The following is a 21572-nucleotide window of genomic DNA, read 5'->3' as shown; positions in this document are numbered from 1 at the left end:
CAGCGGCGACACCTGGAGTGCATCCAGGATCCTCCAGACATCTACATGTATAGGGTGGCGCGTACAGCGACCATCAACAAAGTGGATGTGCCCTACTACAAATGTCTGCGTGGCAACAACAGCCTGGAAGGATTCCACAAAACTTTGCCCAACATGCTCCCAGGTACACAGGTGTAGTGTGGATATTTATAAAATGTCACACGTGTCACTGTGAGTCATCTCATGTGTTTTATTGGGATGTTCAGGTCCCCACTGCGCAGCCCGGCCCTATCAGGTCTATCTGATAAGTGGCATTGCACGGTGGAATTCTGACCGCCGCTCTGATGCAGTGTTTGGGGGAAAAGGACGGCACCACAGAATCTACTCTGCACCGCTTATCGACCGCCTCAACACCCGCTGTCTGCAGCTGTTCGGAGAGACTGTGGAGGAAAACTTCCAGGCTCCCACTGATGTCCCCTCTAATGAGCTGCTGGGGTTGGAATACCTGTTTAGTCAGAGTACAGGAGAATCGGGCCCTTTTTCTCTCGCAGACATCGTGAACGATGTGACAATGCGCTGTGTGCTGTGCTGCCCCACATCCGGCTCTCCAGCAGTGAAATGGCTAGTGCTCACCTTCCAGTCTTTGTGAGTAGCTGTTTGTTTGTTGTTGTGGATGTACATTTTATTCTAGGAGTTAAAGCCGTTCAACTGCTACGTATGAGCCAGTGTTAGACGAGTTTTCAAATGTTGCCACTTTGCCAGGAGTTAAATTAGACATTAAAACAACAGTGATAACAGTAGTAAAGTATTTAAAGCTTGTGCAGAAGAAGGAAACAATCACTGAGGAAAAAGCTTAACAAGTGAATGTGGTAGTGTGCAAAGTCAACATAACGTTACACAATCTAAAAAACTTGCAGTCACAAGAGACAGAAGCAGATGAAAATCAAATAAGACTAGATAAATCACACCTGCAACAGGCATAACATTTGTGTGTCACTGTTTGCACAGGAGGATGTCTGCAGTCCAACTCCTCTTCCTGGCTTTCAGCAGCTGGAAAAGTTCTGCTCTCTTCTGTTGGACATTGGCCTGACAGAGGACAAGCTGTCACTCACCACCGAGCAGAGGAACAATATCCTGGAAGCCTGGAATGCCGTGGAGGAGCACGACAAGCAGCCTCAGCAGTTCAATCAACTGTACAGGACGCACTGGGGCAACACTCTGTACTGCCGCACTAAAAGAGACGACCTTGTTGATGCTGCTGTGATACAGAAAGTAAAGATGGCCAAACGCTACGCACCAGCACAACAAAACAAAACACAAGTGCTCAGCACAACATGCTAATGTACACACTGGTGAAACTTTTGTGGCTGCATTGTCCTCATGGGTCACGCACCAGTCCGGAGAAGACGACCATCCTGGAGGCATACAATTTTAGTGGATGACCCTGTTCTCTGCAAAGCTGGCATTCCCCTACCTAAAATAAACGTCAAGACCGTGCGGGACTTCATCCAACACCAAGAGCGGCTCGTCAACATGAAGGCAACAATACAACCATCCACCATCACAAAGATCACCTCCATCTCAGCCACAAAGATGGTCAGCTTTCACTGTGTCCAATAACTGTAGCTTCTAAAGTGGATTTCATAGCACTGCTGCATGTCTGACAGTTCATTTGGGTGGAGAAAACATACATCACAACCCTCTGAATCTGCTTTCAGTCCGACTTGAATAGTCTCTCACTGTTTCAGACACAAAATGTGTCTTTTAGTTTGAATCTCAGCTGAAATCTACAACAACTGTAGAGTGACTCATATCATTTCACCACCTGGTGTGATAAACTTACAAAAACACCTCAAGAGCAACACCTGGGATCTTTTTGGGAGAAAAGGGGATTCTCTTCATGCTAACAGAGCTGGAAATAGCTGAATGTTTTTCTTTATTGAATCTTCAAGCACTCATAGATCAATTTGATCCCAGCAGAAGTGTCGCAGGTTTACTTGGTTGCTGTAGTTTACTGAAGCAGGACTCTAAGCAGGGCCCTCCGCTAACATCCTCCTCTCCTTCAGAACCAGGGACAGGGTTGTGTTTGGGAGGTGACATCGCTCTGTACTTTAAAGAGCAGGCTTGAATAAATCAAACTTCATTTGGTGTATGATCTACTTTTCAGAGAACTACTTTCAGAGTACTACTGTTCTTAGTAACACAGGAGACAGGATGGTGAATGAAGAATTGCAGCAAACATTCTTCACAGAGCTTGTGTGGACGGGGGAAGATGATATTTACTGTTGAGGTCAATGGAGACGGCTCTGAGTTCAATGTCATGGAAACATTCCTTCAAACACCCGACTGATTCATTATGAAACTGCTGCCTGTGCAACAGTCAGAGCAAAGGGTTCAGTGGAATAGCTCAGACTGTTTGGTGAACGTTTTAAACGTCAGATGTTCTGGGATCAAAACTTATGAGTCAGTGAAGTTTCAGCTCCAACACTAAAAATACAAATTGAAAAGCACTCCAAAAACATCTTCAAGTGGGAAGATGGCTTGGTGAGTTTAACACAGACCATAACTTGCCAGTGGTGCAACAGCTGGTTCAAATCCTGCCCGTTATCTTCAGGATAACTTTACATTGAATGGAACAAAAATATTTCAATACCAAAGTGGGATGAATGAATGAATAAATGTCCCACAAACTATCCATCCTTCCATTTGCTTTACATGGTTTCAGGGGGACTGGAGCCTATCTGTCACAGAAACTCATCAACATTTGAATCCAATAACAAGTCTGAAACTAAATGAAAAACGGCAGACCCAAATGAACGTTGACATGATATAGGCTATGTCAAATCCAAAAGCAGTCCCTGTTTGGCTGTTTGGAACTTCTTTCTCAGGACAAAGATAAATGTATGAGGATCAAAGCCAACAATGACCTGGGACATCTCAGCAGATCCAGGATCAGCAACATGGAGACTGAGAGCCAAGAACAAACAGAGGTCAACATAACAAACTGTTTAACAATGACAATGACGTAGAAGATATACAAATAAATGCATGTGTATATATGAATCTACTGTGAATTTACACCCTCTTTTCTATTATAAACAGGAGGGAAATGTCATGAAGTTATACTATGACAAAAAGCAAGTACCATGAGTGAGATGCTGTAGGGTCAAGAGACACTGTGTGCTGAGAGTCCTCCTATCTATCTTATTTAAACTTCTGTCTAATCCTTGTTTGACTGAATGTCACATAACATTGTGTGGCCAGTGATCTCATAGGATGGATGGATGACTTCATTAATCCCTTTGGGAGGTTGCTTCTGGGAAATCTCACTCAGGCTCAGCACTGTTATATACAGAAATGTACAGAAAAAACAAAGTGGAAACTAAATAACGATAGTATCAATGTTTGTTTTTTTTAACTCAGACAAATCTGTGTCAGCTTCTTGATATGTCATGCAGACTCCTTGCTGTGAGAATAAATGTTTCGTATTAATTGTCTCAAGCGACTCTGAGCCTCATTTTGAGAGAATTTTCTTGACACTAACACAAGAGACATTTGACATAGTTTCACAGCTTGAAGTTGAGCCTCGTGCCCTTTTAGTGTTGGAACTTTCAGCTTTAGTCATGACAATCAAACAGCTGTCTGGAAAGTACAGGGAACCACTCCAAACCTTTTTCAGACTGCGTTAAAAATGTTTATGTCTTTGGGAAATATTAGCACAAAGATTAGAACCAAACACACATTTTTTAAAAATATCTCTGTAGCAAGAACATGAAACCCATGAGAAATGTTGACACCTAACCTTTAATAAAATGCAGAACAATGAAATACAAACAAGTGTAAAGCTAGACTTTACATCAAACTGAAATGATATATTGCTTCGAAAGATGTATGTTTACAAACATACCCACAGCTGGTGCACAGCTACTTTGTGAATTTTAACTTTAAACAAAACATATATGTTCAGTATAATAGAATAAAACATGTATATACTTTCAAACAGATTGCATATTCAATTCAATTCAGTTTTATTCATATAGCGCCGAATTAAAACAATGTCATCTCAAGGCACTGATATTGTTCTGTCTATCAACTCAGAACTGATGCTATATTTATCTTGAACGGTGGGAGATCTGTCCATAGTTCCCAACTATCCCAACAAATTATAAAGCATATTCAATGATTCTTCAAACATGTGCTACCCACAGAACATTCAGAACAAAAGTCCTGACAAGAGAAGGTGGTAATCCAGAAAGAAGATTTTTAATCTAAACAGGGGAAATTCTTCTGATTGGTAGTTCCTGTTGCGGCTCCCAGGGGAATGTTTTCTTATCTGCCGTAAAATATATTGTTGATTTAAAACAATAATTTATCCGCAGTGTGAGTAAGTTGGTGTGTCTTTAGACTAGATAATCGAGCAAAATCTGCTCCACACTGACCACAGCTGTATGGTTTCTCTCCTGTGTGAATACGTTGGTGTCTCTTAAGATTGGATGATGTAGTAAAGACTGCCCCACACTGACCACAGCTGTAAGGTTTCTCTCCTGTGTGAATATGTTGGTGTGTCTTAAGACCGGAAGATGTAGTGAAAGCTGCTCCACACTGACCACAGCTGTATGGTTTCTCTCCTGTGTGAATACGTTGGTGTTTTTTAAGATCGGAAGATGTAGTGAAAGCTGCCCCACACTGACCACAACTGTACGGTTTCTCTCCTGTGTGAATACGTTGGTGTTGCTTAAGAACGAAAGATGTAGTGAATGCTGCTCCACACTGACTACAGCTGTAAGGTTTCTCTCCTGTGTGAATACGTTGGTGTGTTTTTAGACTAGATATTACAGTGAAAGCTGCCCCACACTGACTACAGCTGTAAGGTTTCTCTCCTGCGTGAATACGTTGGTGTGTCTTTAAACTAGATGATTGAGTGAAAGCTGCGCCACACTGACCACAGCTGTATGGTTTCTCTCCATTGTGAATACGTTGGTGTTTTTTAAAACCAGAAGATGTAGTGAACGCTGCTCCACACTGACTACAGCTGTAAGGTTTCTCTCCTGTGTGAATACGTTGGTGTCTCTTTAGACTAGATGATTGACTGAAAGCTGCTCCACACTGCCGACAGCTGTATGGTTTCTCTCCTGTGTGAATACGTTGGTGTTTCTTAAAATGGGAAGATGTAGTGAAAGCTGCCCCACACTGACCACAGCTATATGGTTTCTTTCCAGTGTGAAGCCTCTGATGATACCTCCGATGTGATGATCTTTTGAAAACTTTCCCACAGTGTTTACAGGAATGACATCTGGATCCCTCTTGGGCTATATGTTTCTGCAATCACAGAAAGGAAGAAGGATTAGATCCTTCTGAAGTTCACACAAAAGATTTCTCTAAGCTAACCAACATATTCTAACTGGATGTGTATAGACCGAGCCACAGGTCTCAATATCTTAGATCAAACATGAATGCTGAGAGTGTGTTTATAAGTGCCCTCAGCTGTCAGCACTGTGCTCTGATTTGTTCTGCACAGGTTCAGGTTTTTGAGTAGTAAACTCTTGCTTTTTGATCTTTCACTAATTATTTCTTGCCATGATGAAATTCTGAAAAGGAACTCTTGCTACAATATTTCTAAATGATAGAAGGAAGCACAGTCTTGTCCAAGTTGTTCAATTAAACAACTTGTAGAGGTTGGACTGAAAAAGGTTGACCACTGGTTTAAATTAATGAAAGTAACAGTGGTGGTAATACATGACATTCTTGACACTAACCCTTTGTTCCAGCTTACAACCCAGAGGTCTGCAGCCATTGAGCTCAACAGCTATCAGGGAAACAGTTTTAACTCAACCTTTGTTTCTCTCTAAAACAACTCTTTACCCTGAGGTAGAGAGAGCTACAAACCTGTCACCAGGTTTAATTCATGTAATCCAGAGACTTTAAACACAAATAATGAAGATTAGCTCCTGAACCTCTCAAATCTGAAGACTGAGAGCCAGAAAACGTCCCACAACAACAATCTGGCCACTGAGTTTCTTCCAGCAGATCATTCAGCCTGCAGCACATTTTCAGTCTAAGCAAAATCTGTATCAGAGAGGGTAGATGAAACCAAGAAACACTATTTCCACATTTGAAGTGGTACTAGCTATTCAAATAATATAATTTTGCACATTTTACAGTGGGAGAAAGTTGAGCAGAATCAAGTTCAAGTTATTGTTGGTGTGGCCCTCTGACACAATTTCTCATGTGGCCCCTTGTAAAAATGAATTTCCCACCCCTGGTCTAAGCACATTTGTATCAGTGAGAGGAGATGCAACCAGGAAACACTTTGCTAACACCTTTTCAACATTTCATGGAAAAGCAGAACAAGCGGACGATACACGGAGCCTCGACACTCGTCCTCGTGTCTTTAATGTCCTCCACACTGACCTGTAGCCCGGTGGAACCAGAGCATGAGCCGACTCTGTTCTTGGAGGAGGGGTTTGGATCCTGGTTCTGCTGCTCCATTCTGGTCCTGGTCCTCCGACTGATGGACTCTGTCTGCAACTGTCAGTACAAACAATAAGATCCAGCTGTGGCATGCAGCATGTTAAACCACACCCACTTTTCTTCTTCTCTTGAAAACCTTTCTGGACAGTTTTTAACCATCTAGTCACATTTCATTAAACTTATTACTGTGGTTTTTATTTAAATCCCTGAGAACTTTAAAATGGTTCTTTAAAGACCCACTAAGGTCACAGTTCAAAATATTTGGAGCTTTTTGATCAAATTCAGAAAAAATTTAATAATATACTCTGTAGAATGACACCCACTGTGTGAAATATCCCATGAATCTCAGTCAGTGTAACATGATCAACTTAAATCATTTTACTACATTAAGACAATTATACTGTTTGAGGAAAGGGTCCCAATATCATCCCAAAGACTGAAGTTCAGATTTTCTCTATTTCTAAATTTGTTCTCATTTCCAGAAGCTGTCATGGATCCAGAAAAGTAACAGAGTAATCTGAGATTTGTCACAGGTTAAACTCTGAAGCCCACGGTTCAGTTCTCAGGGAGCTTCAGTCTGGACTGAGGCTTGAAACTGAGAAGATGTGATGTTTCAGTGGGGGAATGATCTAGTTCTGTGTGGAAAACAACACGTCAGCAGGAGCTGTCTGACTGATCTGAGACAGTCTGAAGAACAACATGAAGTGGACCATTCTGAGGCTGTCATTTAAATATAAAGGAGTGTTTTTCTGGCATCAGAAGTGCTCGTCCAGTGATTCATTCCAGAAAGCTGCTTTAGTGAAACTTAAAGTTTGAGATGAAGGAAACTCTCAGACCCTTAAAACTCTGAAATGTTTTTCAAACCAAATAACCTACAGTCTCCTTTATATTGATTCTGAAATTATCTTAACTGGTAAACTTGTGTGTCAATCAGTAAAAAGTGATCTTGTGTTGTGGTCAGATCAGAGTATCAGCTCCTAAAAGTTACACAGATCCTCCTAATAAAGATAATTTTAGCTCCATTTTAACTCCAGATGTGGGCAGGTGGACTTTATGAGTAAAGACATGTACAACCTTTTTATCATGTGGTCAGTCCTTTTTGATACGTGGATAAAAGAAAATATTGGATACGTAAAGGAAACTGAAAAATGAAGCTTCCATGAGACACTTCTGAAGAGGACAGTCAGACTGTCTTTTAATGGGCTTCTGAGTGTAAATCTGAGAAATCAGACACTGATACTGAACTGTATATTTCTACTGCTCCTGTGATACTTTCCTGGATCACTGACAGATCTACATTATAATGCTATGACTCCTCTTCAAACAACATAAACTCTTAATGTAATTAAAGTATTTATAGTGATCATAATTAAATCCCATTTAAAAATATAATCATGAACTATGGCATAATGTGTACATTAAACACATCATATCACATGTTCTTTCTCCACATTTTTATCAAAAAGCCCAATGATACCCAGATAAGGCCGGAACGAACAATTCTAAATTTTACATTGATCATCAAGTTTTTTAAATGACAAAAGATTTCAGCAAAACTACAGAAAGAAGTTTAGAAAACTGCAGCTTTAGTGGAAAATGTGTCAAAAACTGTTCAAAAAGGTTAGAAAAGAGGAACAAAAGGGCCCAGAAGTATGTTTCACACACAACTAAAAGGATAAAGCTCCATTTTATTTGTCCATCTGGCCGGCTTATTGAAATCGATAGTTGAGGTTGTGTTTCTGCTTTCTGCTTTGGGTACAACGGTTTGCGGATTAGCATTAGCATTAGCATTAGCAGGACATGCTAACTGTGAATAGCAGCCAGGTTATTTGAACTTTTTTACTCTTTAGTACATGTTCTGACTGCCCGTGTCCAGGTGCAGGAATCAAACCAATGATACAAAGCACTTTGAAGACATTTCTGCAAATGTTTGACCGCTACATGTATTCTTTTCTGGACTCACCTGCATGCAGCTTCCTGTAGTGATGTTCCGAAATGTGCCCAGATTTCGAAGCGTGTGTGGAGTAATGGAGGAGACGGCTTGCTTACTTTAAGGGAGGAGCCGAAAATGATGACGTCCGAAGCCTAGAAGCTGCGGCTGCGCACCGGTCTGTAGCCCCACAGAGTGCAGGGATGAACGGCTCCTCTCCTTGTCCTTCTCCCTCTATGATAAACTGTAAGTCACGTATAATGGGCCTGTGACCAAAATGAGTGAGAAATCTGCTCATTCTTTATTTCGAAAGGATAAAAAAGGGGAAACCCCTCTTAATCTCCAGGTTTACTGCAGGACCAAACATGTGTTTCAGTGTCAGATGTTGGGAATTTGTTTGACTTGTGTAAATCGCTCAGGAAGCATGACAACAGCCAACCAGCTGGGAAATGCTTGCTATCCAAATCTTGCATCCTTCTCTGGGTTCCCTTGTTCATGTTGTAACTTCTCTTCATTTGAAGGTGACTCAAATATAAACACAGATTATCCCAACATTTCACACACATGGACTTTAAGAAAATGTGTTCATTGTCAGAGCTTCTTGTGCCATGATAGTTAATGTTAATGTCATTTTTTCAGTTCCCTCAAGTACTTCAAACACAGTCTGACTTTGGTCACTTTTTGGGGTCTAAGTTGTTTTCCAATGTGCAATTTTACTGTCAAAAGTATTTTTAAACCTCTGATTTGTTTTAAAAAGAAATCTGTGACGATTTAAGTTTTGATTCATGTCTCGCTCGTCATTTCCTGTTTTATTTTGAAATCACTAACGTCCCTCTCCTTTCAGGTACCTTGCCCTTCCTCCTGTGTCTGCGTCTGATTGTCTTCCCTGATTCCAAAGTGTTTCCAGCTGTTCTCCTTGGCTCCTCTTGTGCTCTAATAGTCTGTGTCTCCCTTGTCTTGTGCCAGTGTGTTGTTTCCACCATGAGCCTCACCCTCGCCTCTTTGTTCCACAGCCACAGCTTCCTTCAGCCTGCAGTCGAGCGTATCCTTTGTTATAATTTATTCTTTATCCGTAGCTTTAGTTTTATTACGCTCACTTTCATAGCCTGGTTTTGTTCCTCTGTTCTTTTTGGAGTGATCTTTGTTGTAATCTTTTAATCATCTCTGTTAGCGGAGCTTTTGCGTTGGTTAATTGTTTTAGTTTCATAGCCCTCCGTTAGTGGAGTGATTTTGTGTTTTGCTCTTGGAGGATCTTTGCGCCGCCGTTATAGGTGTGCTGATAGATAACTGTTAAGGTTTCATAGTGTCTCTGTTTCTGAGAGAGCTTCTTTTGTTTAAGTCCGCCTCGTTAGGAGAGCTGCGAGTTTCTTATCTTTAATAGCTCTTTGTTTTCCTCCTGGAGTGGAGAGGCTTTTGGTTTGATCATTTTCACAGCTGCACTCTCCTCCTCCATAGTTATTGAGGAGAGTGCTCAGGAGTTTCACAGCCCGTTTCTTTGCTCTGTGAGCAGATCATCAACCTGTTGTTTATATGAATAAACAGTCTTGACTTTGAACTCGACCCTGCATCTGTGTCCTGAGGCCTCGACTAAATCTTCAGACATATTTTTACTTTGTCTAAATTTAAGTTTTAGACTAATCGACGAGCAAATTGTTGGTCAGGAACATCCCTCGTGGGTCCAACTCTCCTCAGCTGAACTCAGATGGATCGTCCCTAGAAATCTACAGAACATCCGATGTGATAGAAGTACAGCCTACAACCCCTGTAGAGCTTCTGTTGCTGCTCTCTGTCACAGCTGTGGATTGTTTCTCCAGTCAGTAACTTGTTTGCTGCTCTGTCAGATAATGCAGCGACACGTGTTTCCTACAGACTGTCACAGACATTTTTGTGCTGTAGCTTTTGAATGCTGCTTTATCGACAGCTTAATTTAACTTAAAGCAGCACTTTGCTGCTTGTTTCCTCCTCTCTCCCCTGCTTTTTCTGCCTGTGCTTTTATGAAAGTGATGCTCTGTTCTGTTAATAAACCCTTTCAGTTTACAGCCTCTGAGGCTGTTTTTACTTCTCAGACCATCCTGAGAAGGATCATGAGGCCGATGCCAGATAGTGAGGATGAGCACAGCAGCCTGGAGGAGACGTGCAGCTCAGGCTTTCTGAGAGACCACACTGAAAATGCTCAGATTGTAAATGTTCTCTCAGAGAAACAGACCTGAACAATGTTCATCTCCTAAAGCTGCTGCTGATTCTTCACACTGACTCCATATTTATGAAACCTGGTGGTGGAAAATCTACCCGGTAACATGATGGAAACATTGTTTTATTTTACCGCAGAAAGACCAGTTTCTTTTTACAGGTGAAGCAGAGATTCTTTGATCTTTGGGTAAACTTGAGAAAGTTCTGATGTTCAGCATCTTATTGGCAGCTTTAAATACTTCTGACTGTGTCTCTGTGGGCTCCTCTCAGGAACTGCACCACCTCCTGAAGCTGTGGACAGGTTGGAGTATACCTCCCCAGCACCTGTATGCAGGAGTTCCTCCTGAAATGACCACGCCTGTAGCCTCAGCCTGCAGGACCTGCTGAAACTGCCTCTGAAGAGCCAAAGCTAGCAGACATTCAGAGAAAAGCTCCAAGCGTCTGTTAGAAGTACAGACTTTGGCTTTGGAATGATCTGATGTGAATAATGTGAGAAACTGAGCGTCTTTAAGGTGAACATTTCAAAGTTGTAGCAGTTAGTCTGTTCCTCTGTTTCATGCTGCTCATTGAAGGCTGTGGAGCAGCGAGCCATGTTAAGGCTTTACCTCATTAACTGGAAGTGTGTGAGGTTGGTAACAGTTCAGGAGAACTGAGAACAAACATTTCAATCTGAAGTTTTATTTACAAATGTTAAAGTTTGGTTGATAAAGACGATTGAACATGAAGTGTTTGGTGCACTTTTCCATCCAGCAGTGTGTGAACGTTGGTGAACTCGTCCAGTTCTGCTGTGGCTGCATCAGCTGCTGTGGTGCGGCTGCATAGATGTGGAGTGCATCCATGAAGGGAACATCGGGGTCAGGTGACCTGGCCATGTTCTCGCTCAGGTGTCCTTCAAGCTGCACTTGGGCTCCTTCAACTCGGTCCGTTTCACCTCCGAGGTCATCAGAGCCGTGTGGTCCATCCCAGTCAGTCCCACAGTCTGCCTCCACCTGAACACAAATAAAACACCATCACAGTTTCAAGCTTATTCAAGATTTTGTAGGCTTTCTTGTTTCACTGAAACACTTTCAGTTGCAGTTTTAAACTGTGAAGCTATGAAATCAGTTCTCCTCAGTATAAATATTAAGTTCTGTAATCTCGCCAAATCATTTTAGGCCTTTTAAATGTATCATTTAAATAATGGCTCCTGATATGATGCACTCAGCTGTTTTAACACACCTGATCAGGATCCTGAAGGTGTGTGAATGATGTCCAAAGCTGGTGGGGAGACTGGCTGCCTGCTGCTCTCAGGCCGTGAAGGTTCCAAGCATCCATGAAGAAGGCAAGTTGCCTCTGCAGCTGAGGCAGAAAAGCCCAGTGGAGAACAAAGAGATGACTCATCATCAGGGGTCAAAAGCCCTTCTCTCTCCAGGCTGAGAAACAGAGTATGGAATGGGTCAAGGACTGGAATGGAAACATCTGTCCATCAGCGTTCTATCCTGGAAGAACAAGAGACATGATTCAGAGAAACATTCCAAGCAGGAAGAGAAGATGTTTCTGCTCTGAATTAGAACTTCTAGCTGCTGGATGTTATGACTCTACAATGAGGAAACTGATGCTCATAAGTTCAGTGATGGCTTTAGAAATGTGTGTCCAGCCTAATCTGGTCTTGGTGGAGCACTCGCCTGAAAAACTAAGTCTGAAAATGTTTGATGCTGCTGCAAATACAAACAGTTCCAACACAAGAAATAAGAAGAAGGAAAACATGTCTGAAGGTCTTTCCCCCTCAAATATACTTTACATTTAGGAAATATGAAAAAACAACAGGCTCTGAAGCAGATGACAGATGTCATTCATGCTTTGTTCAGTGTTTTCTGTCAGTAATGGAGGACAAAGCAGAGTTTGTGAATGAGGCCAGTGAGAGTCCTGCAGAGGAACAGCAGGATGAACGTTGGGGAATAATAACACTCGTTATGTGCTCTCCTGCAGAGCTTTTCTCATAATACATCGCTATGGAAACGCCACCGTTGGATATGGACACTCCTTCCAGTAACGTGTGAGTCTGGGTTCTCTCCTCGCTGTTCCACCATGAAATGGGCGACCTCAGTATTCTCAGCAGCCTGTCAGAGCGCACAGCTGATGGCAAACCAGACGTGTTGATGGCACCAAGGAAGCTCTCCAGCACTGGAGATGCTCCATTGTTTGTTGCAGCAGACAGATGAACAGTTAAACGGCTGAAGCATCTATTCCAGCGTGAAGGACAGAGAAAAAGAAGATATAATGCATCAGATCTAAATGTGAAGAAGGTTCATTCACAGCTTCTTTGACACAAAGCAGAGAGACTGCACTGATGCAGCTTACAGAGGACTTTCACATAAGGATCCACTTCATATCAGACTCACTTTGCAGCAGCAGTCCCCTGGCATGAAGGAATGATTTCATCATTCTGTGTCCTGTGTTTGGGGGACTTAGTTGGATTTCTGCAAAGACGGCATCCAGCTCTGCGTCACTCAGTCAGAACAACATGTCCGACCTAAACTCCAGGAACTCCACCCGGGGAGTCTTAAGGTCGCTCAGGTTAGAATTCCACACTAAGACAGACGTGATTTCATGTAGATCTCATGGACAGACATCGCTGCCAAACATTCCCACAATGCACTTGGGCCTAACAGGTCTGGCAGTCTTTCCCAGCAGTGGATCCACTGACCTGTATGAACTGCCTTTCTGAGCTAAAATCATCAACTGGTTCACAGCTACGAGCCCTTAACTCACTGAACAAACTACAGCTGCAGCAGTGTTGTTCAGGCTGTTCACAGCAGAGTTAAACTGCAGTTTAACTCACTGATGACAAGGTCTTCTCCTCCTGCATGATCCCATGAAGATAAACTCCTCTGACACACTGATCCACCTCCACACCTTCAACACCACATTCACTGAAGAACCTCTGCATCCTGCACTCTGCTCAGTTCATTCCTCTGTATCTTTATAGAAAGTGTCTTTCTGTCTGAGAAACACTGACTGTTGAGCAGAAAGTTCACTCTGCACATACCTGCCTCTTTCATTCAGAAACACATTTTCAGCTTCATGGATTCATGGAGGGATGCACAGATATATCGTCCTAACATCGGTATCAGCCAATACTCAGCTTGTTATCTGCAATCGAGGAATCAGCAAAAAGGATAACATGAACCGATGGCATTGACTGATGTTGAGCTGGTGTTGCAGGAGCTTTGCCCTGAAACTGACCGGCTTGGCCTACAGTTGCAGATTCAGCAAATATCCAGTAGATGGAAGCTTAACTCCACAGCAGGCAATCTATTCTTCACAAGAACATTTTGTTTGGGTTTACAAGTACTGAAGTAATTGAGTAGGTAAGGGTTTAACTTTTGAAACTGTGACTCCATTCTTCACCATGGGCTGGGACTCCTGCCCCTGGAAATCTCCTTGACGACACCTCCTCCTGAATCTGATGAATAGCACCAGAAGTCATCTGGGATGACCTGGCTTGGCACCTCCTTCCACCACAGGCGCAACTGCCTCGGCCGCCGGATTAGTGGAACAATGTTCAAGGAACTTAGCTTTCAGAGCAGGACCCAGACCAGCGAAGAAGCGTCAAAACTTCTCCTCTCTTTGTGCCAAATCTCCATAGTCTGGAAATGCCTCCACGACCAGCAAAAACGCAGACTTGCTCAAACAGGTTGGAGGAATCCTCGTGAGCTCACCGTAGTAGTCGCCGCCATCTCCCATCCCTCCAGCCAAGGAAACTCTGGCTTCCGTCACCAGCAAAAGGAGCGGGTAGATCCACCAAACAGAGACCAACTGAACTTGACAGGGTCATGTCTCCACGCCGCGTGATGCTAACTTAGCCTCGCGCTAACTCACAATGCAAGCAAACTTCCATGGACCGGCAAAAGTCTAAACATATAAAAACATCACCTCTGCCACCAATGTAAGCGAGCTTGCTGGGTTCATTCAACTTAACACTTTAAAATAAAAACATTAATGGAGACTGGATACAGAGTTTAACTTTCAGAACCTGCCGCCCCCGTTTTATTACTTCTACTCCCTCTCTGTACTTACTGCCTACAATACGACAAATCTAGCCAATGTGAGAGGACTCTTCACCAAAAAGCCAAGACAACGTTTCTGACAGTTGAATCGTACTGGAGTCCGCTGGAGGCCAAGAATGGTAACTGGGATCAAGCACAAAAAAATACAAGAGCGAGAGACGTTCATTGGAGCTCCAAACGTGTCTGATGGACAACTGTTTGGTGTCTAAGGTCCCAAAGATGCTTAAATTAGAAACTGAAGGCCAAACTACACACTGTTAGGTTTAAGCTTTAACATTCGTATCAGCCAATAAACCAGTCGGGTTGTGTGTTTTTATAAAAACTGTCATTTAAACTGTGATCTGTCACATTCAGAGCCTGGGTAGCTCAGTCGGTAGAGCATCAGACTTTTAATCTGAGGGTCCAGGGTTCCAGTCCCTGTTCAGGTGATACTACCTTTGAATATGTCATGGTTACTATCATTGCATTATCTTATACTTCTATGAATGCAGAGAACAACTCTACACTGGTCACTTTAAAGCCAATAGGTGCATTTGGACAGAGAGTTCTAAGAACTGTACACCTCCAATTTAACTATAAGCACTGCCCTTCCCCAGTGGAACTGTTTAATTTTCGATTCGCACATGAGTCGGGAACCTTGATCGGGACTGATGTGACGCAGCCGTCAGCGACAGACGTGTTACTTTAGCGCCACACTCAACAACAAAACAAAACCCGCGAGGAGGCCACCGTGTTTATGGTCTGCATGACGGTGATATTAATCATTGACGATCACATCAGGCGTCTAAGATGGAGGCTGGAAGAGCACACAGCGAGAGTCAGGAGATGAAGAATCCAGCAGCGGGCGATACTTCTTCGTTTCATGAAGGAGAGAAGAGCGCCGCAGGCAAAGGAGACAACGTCTAAGTTTAACTTATTAAACAGGCGCCGGTTGTGTCCGTGTTGTATGAGTAAATATTTCAGACAAGGGGCGGAGCTACCAGCCACCAAACACCTACGTCATATGTGTTCCTGTTGAACCCAGAAAAGACCTCGGAGAAGGAGCTAAAATGGTTCTAGGAACTGAGGGCCGTGGTCCATAGTTCCTGTATGTCCGAATGCACGAAAAAACGGCCCTATTCCTGAACAGGTTCCAGGAACTGCAAAAGGTTCCTACAGTGGGAATGCTTCTTTGCTCCACTTCTGCTACTCTTAAAACATACGTTAAAGACAGCAAGGGTTATGATCTTCTTCGTTGTGTATGACGAGGTTTCTCAAAGACAATGAAAACACTTCCTCGTAGACATATTCACCGTTCTGAACAGCCAATGTGAGAGGACTCTTCACCAAAAAGCCAAGACAACGTTTCTGACAGTTGAATCGTATTGGAGTCTGCTGAAGTCCAACAATGGTAACTGGGATCAAGCACCAAAAATACAAGAGCGAGAGACATTCATTGGAGTTCCAAACGTGTCTGATGGACGACTGTTTGGTGTCTAAGGTCCCAAAGATGCTTAAATTAGAAACTGAAGGCCAAACTACACACTGTTAGGTTTAAGCTTTAACATTCGTATCAGCCAATAAACCAGTCGGGTTGTGTGTTTTTATAAAAACTGTCATTTAAACTGTGATCTGTCACATTCAGAGCCTGGGTAGCTCAGTCGGTAGAGCATCAGACTTTTAATCTGAGGGTCCAGGGTTCCAGTCCCTGTTCAGGTGATACTACCTTTGAATATGTCATGGTTACTATCATTGCATTATCTTATACTTCTATGAATGCAGAGAACAACTCTACACTGGTCACTTTAAAGCCAATAGGTGCATTTGGACAGAGAGTTCTAAGAACTGTACACCTCCAATTTAACTATAAGCACTGCCCTTCCCCAGTGGAACTGTTTAATTTTCGATTCGCACATGAGTCGGGAACCTTGATCGGGACTGATGTGACGCAGCCGTCAGCGACAGACGTGTTACTTTAGCGCCACACTCAACAACAAAACAAAACCCGCGAGGAGGCCACCGTGTTTATGGTCTGCATGACGGTGATATTAATCATTGACGATCACATCAGGCGTCTAAGATGGAGGCTGGAAGAGCACACAGCGAGAGTCAGGAGATGAAGAATCCAGCAGCGGGCGATACTTCTTCGTTTCATGAAGGAGAGAAGAGCGCCGCAGGCAAAGGAGACAACGTCTAAGTTTAACTTATTAAACAGGCGCCGGTTGTGTCCGTGTTGTATGAGTAAATATTTCAGACAAGGGGCGGAGCTACCAGCCACCAAACACCTACGTCATATGTGTTCCTGTTGAACCCAGAAAAGACCTCGGAGAAGGAGCTAAAATGGTTCTAGGAACTGAGGGCCGTGGTCCATAGTTCCTGTATGTCCGAATGCACGAAAAAACGGCCCTATTCCTGAACAGGTTCCAGGAACTGCAAAAGGTTCCTACAGTGGGAATGCTTCTTTGCTCCACTTCTGCTACTCTTAAAACATACGTTAAAGACAGCAAGGGTTATGATCTTCTTCGTTGTGTATGACAAGGTTTCTCAAAGACAATGAAAACACTTCCTCGTAGACATATTCACCGTTCTGAACAGCCAATGTGAGAGGACTCTTCACCAAAAAGCCAAGACAACGTTTCTGACAGTTGAATCGTATTGGAGTCTGCTGAAGTCCAACAATGGTAACTGGGATCAAGCACCAAAAATACAAGAGCGAGAGACATTCATTGGAGTTCCAAACGTGTCTGATGGACGACTGTTTGGTGTCTAAGGTCCCAAAGATGCTTAAATTAGAAACTGAAGGCCAAACTACACACTGTTAGGTTTAAGCTTTAACATTCGTATCAGCCAATAAACCAGTCGGGTTGTGTGTTTTTACAAAAACTGGCATTTAAACTGTGATCTGTCACATTCAGAGCCTGGGTAGCTCAGTCGGTAGAGCATCAGACTTTTAATCTGAGGGTCCAGGGTTCCAGTCCCTGTTCAGGCGATACTACCTTTGAATATGTCATGGTTACTATCATTGCATTATCTTATACTTCTATGAATGCAGAGAACAACTCTACACTGGTCACTTTAAAGCCAATAGGTGCATTTGGACAGAGAGTTCTAAGAACTGTACACCTCCAATTTAACTATAAGAACTGCCCTTCCCCAGTGGAACTGTTTCATTTTCGATTCGCACATGAGTCGGGAACCTTGATCGGGACTGATGTGACGCAGCCGTCAGCGACAGACGTGTTACTTTAGCGCCACACTCAACAACAAAACAAAACCCGCGAGGAGGCCACCGTGTTTATGGTCTGCATGACGGTGATATTAATCATGGATGATCACATCAGGCGTCTAAGATGGAGGCTGGAAGAGCACACAGCGAGAGTCAGGAGATGAAGAATCCAGCAGCGGGCGATACTTCTTCATTTCATGAAGGAGAGAAGAGCGCCGCAGGCAAAGGAGACAACGTCTAAGTTTAACTTATTAAACAGGCGCCGGTTGTGTCCGTGTTGTATGAGTAAATATTTCAGACAAGGGGCGGAGCTACCAGCCACCAAACACCTACGTCATATGTGTTCCTGTTGAACCCAGAAAAGACCTCGGAGAAGGAGCTAAAATGGTTCTAGGAACTGAGGGCCGTGGTCCATAGTTCCTGTATGTCCGAATGCACGAAAAAACGGCCCTATTCCTGAACAGGTTCCAGGAACTGCAAAAGGTTCCTACAGTGGGAATGCTTCTTTGCTCCACTTCTGCTACTCTTAAAACATACGTTAAAGAAAGCAAGGGTTATGATCTTCTTCGTTGTGTATGACGAGGTTTCTCAAAGACAATGAAAACACTTCCTCGTAGACATATTCACCGTTCTGAACAGCCAATGTGAGAGGACTCTTCACCAAAAAGCCAAGACAACGTTTCTGACAGTTGAATCGTATTGGAGTCTGCTGAAGTCCAACAATGGTAACTGGGATCAAGCACCAAAAATACAAGAGCGAGAGACATTCATTGGAGTTCCAAACGTGTCTGATGGACGACTGTTTGGTGTCTAAGGTCCCAAAGATGCTTAAATTAGAAACTGAAGGCCAAACTACACACTGTTAGGTTTAAGCTTTAACATTCGTATCAGCCAATAAACCAGTCGGGTTGTGTGTTTTTACAAAAACTGGCATTTAAACTGTGATCTGTCACATTCAGAGCCTGGGTAGCTCAGTCGGTAGAGCATCAGACTTTTAATCTGAGGGTCCAGGGTTCCAGTCCCTGTTCAGGCGATACTACCTTTGAATATGTCATGGTTACTATCATTGTATTATCTTATACTTCTATGAATGCAGAGAACAACTCTACACTGGTCACTTTAAAGCCAATAGGTGCATTTGGACAGAGAGTTCTAAGAACTGTACACCTCCAATTTAACTATAAGAACTGCCCTTCCCCAGTGGAACTGTTTCATTTTCGATTCGCACATGAGTTGGGGAACGTGATCGGGACTGATGTGACGCAGCCGTCAGCGACAGACGTGTTACTTTAGCGCCACACTCAACAACAAAACAAAACCTGCGAGGAGGCCACCGTGTTTATGGTCTGCATGACGGTGATATTAATCATGGATGATCACATCAGGCGTCTAAGATGGAGGCTGGAAGAGCACACAGCGAGAGTCAGGAGATGAAGAATCCAGCAGCGGGCGATACTTCTTCATTTCATGAAGGAGAGAAGAGCGCCGCAGGCAAAGGAGACAACGTCTAAGTTTAACTTATTAAACAGGTGCCGGTTGTGTCCGTGTTGTATGAGTAAATATTTCAGACAAGGGGCGGAGCTACCAGCCACCAAACACCTACGTCATATGTGTTCCTGTTGAACCCAGAAAAGACCTCGGAGAAGGAGCTAAAATGGTTCTAGGAACTGAGGGCCGTGGTCCATAGTTCCTGTATGTCCGAATGCACGAAAAAACGGCCCTATTCCTGAACAGGTTCCAGGAACTGCAAAAGGTTCCTACAGTGGGAATGCTTCTTTGCTCCACTTCTGCTACTCTTAAAACATACGTTAAAGACAGCAAGGGTTATGATCTTCTTCGTTGTGTATGACGAGGTTTCTCAAAGACAATGAAAACACTTCCTCGTAGACATATTCACCGTTCTGAACAGCCAATGTGAGAGGACTCTTCACCAAAAAGCCAAGACAACGTTTCTGACAGTTGAATCGTACTGGAGTCTGCTGAAGTCCAACAATGGTAACTGGGATCAAGCACCAAAAATACAAGAGCGAGAGACGTTCATTGGAGCTCCAAACGTGTCTGATGGACGACTGTTTGGTGTCTAAGGTCCCAAAGATGTTTAAATTAGAAACTGAAGGCCAAACTACACACTGTTAGGTTTAAGCTTTAACAATCGTATCAGCCAATAAACCAGTCGGGTTGTGTGTTTTTATAAAAACTGTCATTTAAACTGTGATCTGTCACATTCAGAGCCTGGGTAGCTCAGTCGGTAGAGCATCAGACTTTTAATCTGAGGGTCCAGGGTTCCAGTCCCTGTTCAGGCGATACTACCTTTGAATATGTCATGGTTACTATCATTGCATTATCTTATACTTCTATGAATGCAGAGAACAACTCTACACTGGTCACTTTAAAGCCAATAGGTGCATTTGGACAGAGAGTTCTAAGAACTGTACACCTCCAATTTAACTATAAGAACTGCCCTTCCCCAGTGGAATTGTTTCATTTTCGATTCGCACATGAGTCGGGAACCTTGATCGGGACTGATCTGACGCAGCCGTCAGCGACAGACGTGTTACTTTAGCTCCACACTCATCAACAAAACAAAACCCGCGAGGACGCCACCGTGTTTATGGTCTGCATGACAGTGATATTAATCATAGACGATCACATCAGGCGTCTAAGATGGAGGCTGGAAGAGCACACAGCGAGAGTCAGGAGATGAAGAATCCAGCAGCGGGCGATACTTCTTCATTTCATGAAGGAGAGAAGAGCGCCGCAGGCAAAGGAGACAACGTCTAAGTTTAACTTATTAAACAGGCGCCGGTTGTGTCCGTGTTGTATGAGTAAATATTTCAGACAAGGGGCGGAGCTACCAGCCACCAAACACCTACGTCATATGTGTTCCTGTTGAACCCAGAAAAGACCTCGGAGAAGGAGCTAAAATGGTTCTAGGAACTGAGGGCCGTGGTCCATAGTTCCTCAATGTCCGAATGCACGAAAAAACAGCCCTATTCCTGAACAGGTTCCAGGAACTGCAAAAGGTTCCTACAGTGGGAATGCTTCTTTGCTCCACTTCTGCTACTCTTAAAACATATGTTAAAGACAGCAAGGGTTATGATCTTCTTCGTTGTGTATGACGAGGTTTCTCAAAGACAATGAAAACACTTCCTCGTAGACATATTCGCTGTTCTGAACAGCCAATGTGAGAGGACTCTTCTCCAAAAAGCCAAGACAACGTTTCTGACAGTTGAATCGTATTGGAGTCTGCTGAAGTCCAACAATGGTAACTGGGATCAAGCACCAAAAATACAAGAGCGAGAGACGTTCATTGGAGCTCCAAACGTGTCTGATGGACGACTGTTTGGTGTCTAAGGTCCCAAAGATGCTTAAATTAGAAACTGAAGGCCAAACTACACACTGTTAGGTTTAAGCTTTAACATTCGTATCAGCCAATAAACCAGTCGGGTTGTGTGTTTTTATAAAAACTGTCATTTAAACTGTGATCTGTGACATTCAGAGCCTGGATAGCTCAGTCGGTAGAGCATCAGACTTTTAATCTGAGGGTCCAGGGTTCCAGTCCCTGTTCAGGCGATGCTACCTCTGAATATGTCATAGTTACATAGTCCTACACTTCGGGATTGATGTGACGCAACAGACATGTAACTTTAGCGCCACTCAACAACAAAACCCGTGAAAAGTAAGGAGAGAAGAAAACAAAACAACACCACCAAGAAGCTAACATGGAGAGCGAGGAGGCCACCGTGTT

General features: G+C 43.3%; 2 protein-coding genes and 6 non-coding genes across 8 annotated transcripts in view; 7 read left to right on the top strand and 1 right to left on the bottom strand.

Moving 5' to 3' along the window:
• LOC140294513 (protein NLRC3-like) overlaps positions 1-21572 on the top strand; it is a 1060349-nt gene that overhangs the window by 508496 nt on the left and 530281 nt on the right. The gene's annotated exons all lie outside the window — the stretch shown is intronic.
• Positions 4336-6468, bottom strand: LOC140296205 (uncharacterized). The gene is made up of 2 exons (XM_072379706.1): positions 6391-6468; positions 4336-5298 (listed from the first exon to the last, which is right to left on the bottom strand). The coding sequence occupies exons 1-2, from the start codon at positions 6466-6468 to the stop codon at positions 4336-4338; spliced, it is 1041 nt and encodes a 346-aa protein (XP_072235807.1).
• Positions 14975-15047, top strand: trnak-uuu (transfer RNA lysine (anticodon UUU)). Its single transcript has one exon. It is a non-coding gene; the product is annotated as a tRNA-Lys (tRNA).
• Positions 16245-16317, top strand: trnak-uuu (transfer RNA lysine (anticodon UUU)). The gene has a single exon. It is a non-coding gene; the product is annotated as a tRNA-Lys (tRNA).
• trnak-uuu (transfer RNA lysine (anticodon UUU)) lies at positions 17515-17587 on the top strand. The gene has a single exon. It is a non-coding gene; the product is annotated as a tRNA-Lys (tRNA).
• On the top strand, positions 18785-18857 carry trnak-uuu (transfer RNA lysine (anticodon UUU)). Its single transcript has one exon. It is a non-coding gene; the product is annotated as a tRNA-Lys (tRNA).
• Positions 20055-20127, top strand: trnak-uuu (transfer RNA lysine (anticodon UUU)). The gene has a single exon. It is a non-coding gene; the product is annotated as a tRNA-Lys (tRNA).
• Positions 21325-21397, top strand: trnak-uuu (transfer RNA lysine (anticodon UUU)). The gene has a single exon. It is a non-coding gene; the product is annotated as a tRNA-Lys (tRNA).

This window comes from Leuresthes tenuis, unplaced genomic scaffold (assembly GCF_036924035.1).
Source record: "Leuresthes tenuis unplaced genomic scaffold, fLeuTen1.0.hap1 SCAF_1, whole genome shotgun sequence".
Lineage (NCBI taxonomy): Eukaryota > Metazoa > Chordata > Actinopteri > Atheriniformes > Atherinopsidae > Leuresthes > Leuresthes tenuis.
Note: the sequence above shows the minus strand (reverse complement) of the source record. Positions and strands in the feature narration are given on the sequence as shown.